This window comes from Galeopterus variegatus, unplaced genomic scaffold (genome assembly GCF_000696425.1).
Source record: "Galeopterus variegatus unplaced genomic scaffold, G_variegatus-3.0.2 Scaffold3326, whole genome shotgun sequence".
Classification (NCBI taxonomy): Eukaryota; Metazoa; Chordata; class Mammalia; order Dermoptera; family Cynocephalidae; genus Galeopterus; species Galeopterus variegatus.
The window spans coordinates 181,768-188,504 of record NW_007729437.1 but is presented as its reverse complement, the minus strand read 5'-3'; the positions used below and the strand labels follow the sequence as shown (position 1 = coordinate 188,504).

Sequence of the window (6,737 nt, the reverse complement as noted above, 5' to 3'; positions counted from 1 at the left end):
AGGTAGTGTTTGCTTCCTTCATTAAAGTTCCCTGGTTCCTCCACATTCCACCATCTTACCAAAGCCACCAATCCTCTCATTTTACAGATGAGGAAAGCAAGGCCCAAAGAGATTGCATGACCTGCCCAAATTCACACAGCAGAGTTCAAAGCAGAGCAAGGATTAGAATTCAGTCTTCCTTACTCCAGATCTATTGCTCTTTCCACTTCATTACCAAATAAAACTCTCAGCAGGGAAGATGCTGAGGAACGTGTGGGCTCCGTCTAGGACAGCTGGCCCAGAAAGAAGGGGTTCCTCAGCACCAGGCTGACCAAACTCTACCAGAACTTTTGTTAACAGTTAATTCTAAAACCCAAACAAAAAACAACCAGTGAGTGAACTACTTTCATTAAGAAATATTGGCAATGGACCCTTTTTGTGTGAGGGAAGCTTAAAATTATCTCTGAAGACAAAATATACCATATAACAACATGTTGAAAATATCTTTTTATTATAAACAACATAAACACTTCCTAATGCATTTTGCAATTATACACTTCATTTTCTTTGCTTGAGTTTTTATGAACAATACCTCTCAGCACAATAGTTTTTCCCTTGATGGCCATTCATATATTCAATGAGTGCCAGTTCCCTACCAAGTGTCAGGCACTGTGAAAAGTGCTGGGGGATTAAAAAAAAAAAAGCAGAGATAAAAGGAACAGTCTCATAACTCAGGAGGATCACAGTGTAGTAGACTGTTTTCTTTATTTCAGATGTCTCTGTTTTAACAGGTGTATTTCCAGTTTATAAGGTTTGTTTTATTTCATGCTGTACGAGTGTTTAGAAAATACCATACATATCCAAGGTAAACTGGGCAATTAAAACAGCTAGATAAAATAGGGTTGAAACACTATTTTTAGTCTTAAATAATCAAATGATTTATGAGAAAGTGATGCCATGGCCTTAGATTATTTTGATAGCAATTTTAATTTTTTACTGTGTGACTTTTGAATGACCTAGAATATTTTGACAATAGGAGAGATTGTCTCTCTTTATCTTCCATAAATATACAAAGAAATATTTGTCTTATTTGAGAGCAGCCCTGAGTCATTGCCAAAAGTAAAAGGTAAACAGAATCCAAGGGCCACATCTGCTGTCCTCACCATAAATAAGTCTTTGTCTCTTATCTTCAGTCACTTTGATATTTTCTTAGTGTCTGTGTGAAGAGGGGCATGTTCATCGGAACATTCTCAGTGCAAAACCCAAATTATTTCCTTGGAAAGTTTTCTACAATCTATTCATTACAGACATTTCCCTTTGGTTTATCTATGTTCTTGTATGGTTACCACATACTTCCCCAAATTCCATTTTCATACTATTTTACACTTTTTAGTAAAGATGGTTTTCAATTATATAAATGCGACTTACTTTTCTGCCTTTGTAAAGTTTCCTTATAAATATATTTTAAAATTATGCTAACATCGACACACCGTGTGTCCCGTTTCTGGTGTGGGAAATTTCATCACCATTGTTTCCATATAGCACACAAGAATCAGGTGATCCTTAGAGATATTCCATTTCATTACTTTAATACTCTTCAATGTGGTTCCAGCCACGCTTATTCGTATAGATGCTACATGGTCAAACATAACTTATTGAAGCTTGTTCACAGAACTAAGCTTTCCCCCGATCTCTCTCCTCCTCCCCAGCCCCACCCCCACACGTTTGGAAGAATTATCCCAAATGCTCTCCAGGACTTAAATAACAAATTTTTAAAGACATTTAACACCACAATAGGGAATTTGCTGGCATGACTCGAACAATACGGTTACTCCAGATGCTGTATTCAAACTGTATGGGTCCATTGAAAAAATAGATATATCCTACAAAAAAAAAAAATAAAAATAAAAAGACAATAAAGACAGTTTCAGAGTTTGAAAATAATAAAGTTTTAAATATTAATAAAAAATAAAAAGACAATAAAGACAGTTTCAGAGTTTGAAAATAATAAAGTTTTAAATATTAAAGGCCCAATCTGCTAGATCTCACTTTCTTTCAATGTTCCAACCTTTATGTTTTAAAACCCTACAAATGCTTTAATGTATTGCTTACAGTTTTTTTTAAAAAGGTATAAATATTCTCAGCTCTCCTAAATTTTCATCTAGAATTAATTGTCTTGTCGTTAGTTTCAACTTTAATGTGTGAATTATTGACATTAGCTATTCATTGTAAGTTAGGAATAATATCCTTTTTCATAATTAAAGCAAAAAAATTGTGCAATTATGATAGTATGAGTTTTATATATAAATCACTCCCCCACTCCACCCCCAGTTTGAGTTCTGGCAACAGCCTTTGCATTTGGCATCTTTAAGCATAATTTAAGGTAATGTTTATGGTTTGGTAACTATCATTAAGTAATTAATTATAGAGTTAGCAATCATTAAGTACAATTTTCATTTATTCTAAGTGTGCTATTTTTTGTTTGCTGTCTGTTCAAATAGTCATACAAAAATTATTAATTCCTAACTGCTATACATTTATTACCACATCTAAGTCCTGTATACAAATCCTTTGTATGAGAAAGTGCTTTGAGGGGCTACAGAAGTCCTCCTTTAAGGTCAGTGCAATTAACTAGTTACCATTTTTCTCGTAGACAGCATCTACTTTATCCCCAATTCCTGGGAAGTCCTCTTCTATGAGTCTGGGATAGTCTTTATCCATAATATGGTTAGTATCATCATACCTATTTAATAATAATAAAAAAAGAAACTCTTAAGTACGTTATATTTCTTAGAAATTACCTTAGAAATATTATAATAAATTTAACAGCACCTTTCAAAATTGACAAGAGTTTTGAAATTTTAAGTCCATTTAAAACATCTGGTAGCTTTTTAAAATTAGGAATTACCATGTTAAGTATATAATGGATGACTGATGAGAATAGTTGATGTCCTAAAGGCTATCTTTGCAAAGATAGTTATAAGTTCATTTTTGTTTCAGAAATTATGTGTCTGCTATAAAACTGTGTCATTAGGAAAGTATTCTTAGAGTGAAATAAATATATGTTTATGCATTGAGCAGTCATGTATTGATCTCCCATGATGTGTAAGACAACTTGCTAAGTATGGTAATGAATACAAAAGTATTTAAGATTTAATTTCTGTGCTAAAAAGCTGCAGGGGCATATGGTAATACCAAAGGAGGAAGGGGAGCATAGTTTTCTCCTTCCATAACTGCATATTTCATACTCCCTCTCCCCTGCTCATACCCCCACCCTGGCCTGGCCAACCAAGCACATTCTGATATTAACCTAGGAGAAGAGGCTACTGTAAGATACTACTGTGACTGACTGAGACCTTTTTATATCCTTGAGGAATGTTTCAATAAGCAAAAGGTAAGANTGTGCTAAAAAGCTGCAGGGGCATATGGTAATACCAAAGGAGGAAGGGGAGCATAGTTTTCTTCTTCCATAACTGCATATTTCATACTCCCTCTCCCCTGCTCATACCCCCACCCTGGCCTGGCCAACCAAGCACATTCTGATATTAATAGGAGAAGAGGCTACTGTAAGATACTGCTGTGACTGACTGAGACCTTTTTATATCCTTGAGGAATGTTTCAATAAGCAAAAGGTAAGAACCGCTAAACTATCAAGAAAGCTAAGACATGTATACACATAACTGCAACACCAGGTGACAGAAGTTAAGCATCATGGGAGAGTAAACATGAAATCTCATGGGAGTACAGGGAAAGGGCAGATAACCTCTGAATGGGATGATCGAAAGAGTCTTTCTAGATGAACGATGTTTTGAATGAACTTTAAACAATGGGTAAAATTTCAAGGAGGAGAGATGAAGCGACAGACCTTCCAGCAAAGAAAATTGCATAAGGGAAGGTTAGGGGATGTAAAAGTACAGGGACCAGACACAAGCTGGCAGTAAATTTTAAAGAGGTATAAATGTTGTCATCAGAGATAAAGAAGTTAAAAGGCAAAGTTGATATATACAGGGATGTGTGTGTGTGTTGTGTGTGTGGCTGTGCATATGTACAGATGGAGTAAAGCTTCCATTTTAAACATTTCAAGTGTTGAGTACATATGAGATAGTCTCATTCCCAAATATAGACATGGGTCTGGCCTCCTGAATGTTGCCAATGCCAGTGCTGCCTGGATATCTGCATATATTTTAAATATTCCAGCTGCACCTGCCTTTCAGAAAGTTTGACTGTACAAACTATGGGCCTATCAGCTTTCTGGTCAACCTCTCCAGTGAATCAGCTGACTCTGCAGACATGGGTGCCTTCTCTCAACCAATCTTTTCCAATATCCATTCCGGATATTCTTTCCAGCCACAGAAGATGGAGCCACAAGCAAATTAGGAGAGGATAAGAAAGAGAATTCAGAAGAATGATCAGAAGGAACGAAGGTGCCAAAGTAATGGAGATGGTTTTGCCATGGTTGAGGCACAACAAATGGATATGAAAGAAAAAATGGTTGACAAGAGGTAAATATTGTGTGTCTGTGTTTTCAAGAGGGCTTCAAAGTTTTAAATATACATCTGAGGGGCTGCCTGGAGGAGCTGACATGAAACAGAACTGAATGATTGGTATGACATTTAAAATAATTCATGAGATAATAGTTTGTGGCAGTGACAGATGCTTGAGACTCACTTTGCCCCTGTGACCCAGATGGGTCAGTACACACTGCTGCCTTACCTCCAGACCTGGTTTCCTGAGAAGAAGAGAGTCTTGCCCGTATCCTCAAAGTGAACAGCTGCACTAATTTTCTTCACCTCTTTTGGAAATCCCAGTTCAGATATTTTTTTGGGATAATCTTCCAGAATGTCATAACCATTAAGGGCCCAAAATTTTCTACCTAGAATAAATGAAAGAACAGTTTTCTTATCCAAGGAAATTTATTAGGACTCCCATATGTTAACATTTACTTAAACAAAGAAGACCCACTTTATACATTTAGAGATAAAATATTTAGTATTTGTGGTCACTGTGTTTATAAAAATAGAAATATGATCATTATTCAAATAAAGAATAGAATTTAATATTCTAATTTCCTAATTATGAACATAGACAACCAAATATCACCATTAATTTGGCAATTTATTACTTTAGAATATTGTTATGAGCGGGGTGACAAAATACATTAAAATTTATGTGCGACTAAATAGCATAGTAGGAACAATAAATTACATTGGAAACTGAAATTGTATACCAGTTAGAAAGTTGTTATTTTCTTCTCTAAAAAGTAACTTTATCAAAACTATTAATTATAATAGTCAAACAATAGAAACATCAGTAGAATGTTATGTAGCCATTTAAAGTATGGTCATGAAGATGGAGTAGCAATGTGGAAAAGTTTTCATGATTTCATGTCGAGGGAACAAGCAGAATATGAAAATATCTCTGTACTATGAAATAAATATGTAAAAATATGTATTAAATATGGTGAAGGACTAGAAAAGAAAGTGAGAAAATGAAATAAAAACTGACTTTTCAGACAGGGGAATTCTGGTTAATATTTTTTCATTTTTTCAAAATGTCCATTTTTACAATGTTTTCTCAGTAAATATTTTTGAAGAGAAAATAAGAGAAAAAACTGACATGATTGATATAAACAGAGTAGATATGATAATAACATGAACCTTTTATATGTCATACTTGGAGACATTTGGTAGAATAGCTTTCTGGTTTCCATTTGTTATACTTGGTTCTTAATTTAGGTGTGTTTTGGGTAGTGATCATTTTACTGAGTCTCGTAGCATTAAATTTACCACTGCCTACCCTGGTCGTGTGGGAGGCCTCACCGGTAGAAGGCTCACCTCTAAAGATGAAGATAAGGTCACGAGAGGGATGCTCATATGCAGCATCAATACGGTTGGGAAGTTCTGGCCAAAATGATTTTGTTAAAAACAGCTCCACATCAACCTGCTGAGGATGAAGGCGCCAGAAGAATCTAACATGAAAGTAAAAATGCAGAGCTTTTTACATGTTTAAATGCAATATTTCTATCCTGTTAGCCATCTCTGTGCCTCATCAATACAGATAAGTTAAACACAACCATTCCCTAACATCTGTGAAGGGGAAAAAATTCCATTTCCCTTTAAACACCAGTTACAAGTTGTGGCTATCCTAACTCTAGCCTAAGGTATTCAAGTTTGAAATCTCACAGAGCTATTAAGAAGGCTCTAAGTCCTTTAGGAGCTGAGACCACACTTTGCTCCATTTTGTATATCTTGCAAGTGGCAAGTAGATGTGCCAGGCACTGTGCTGGGCTCTAGAAAGAAAACACAAGTTACATAAACTATGTCTTCCATGACCTCATGGCCTGGGGAAACCAATATAAGAGAAACACCTGGAGCACAATGTAATTATAGTTATAATAGAGGGAGTGGGAATGCTATTGGATTAAAGATGAGGAAGCAATTAATTGATGAATGAATGAACAAAGAAGTACATTGGAACAATGTAGAAATTAAAAATTAATATTTTATTTTTAGGTTGTAAAGCACTCTCTCTCTCTCTCAAATTCCAACATGTATCCAGAACCAAAGTGTTTTCATACCAAAACAAATTCCCGTGGACGTTATGAGTAACAATATATTAATACAGCAATTCAATACTTGCCTGTTTTAAAAATAAATTGGATTTCTAGATTTACTTAGTTATCTTTATAAGAAAGATTACAACCAGAGATGTAAAAAGAAGTGCGTGCCAAGATTATCTACTGCAAAGTATAATGTTTA

General features: G+C 35.1%; 1 protein-coding gene across 1 annotated transcript in view; it reads right to left on the bottom strand.

Moving 5' to 3' along the window:
* Window positions 1-471: 471 nt before the first annotated feature.
* MMP13 (matrix metallopeptidase 13 (collagenase 3)) overlaps window positions 472-6,737 on the bottom strand; it is a 15,392-nt gene continuing 9,126 nt past the window's right edge. The window contains exons 6-9 of the mRNA XM_008584638.1: window positions 5,814-5,947; window positions 4,693-4,852; window positions 2,619-2,722; window positions 472-1,862 (exon numbers count right to left, since the gene is read on the bottom strand). Of these exons, the coding sequence (XP_008582860.1) occupies window positions 1,762-1,862; window positions 2,619-2,722; window positions 4,693-4,852; window positions 5,814-5,947 (499 nt within the window). The 3' untranslated portion in view covers window positions 472-1,761. The remainder of the gene's footprint in view (window positions 1,863-2,618; window positions 2,723-4,692; window positions 4,853-5,813; window positions 5,948-6,737) is intronic.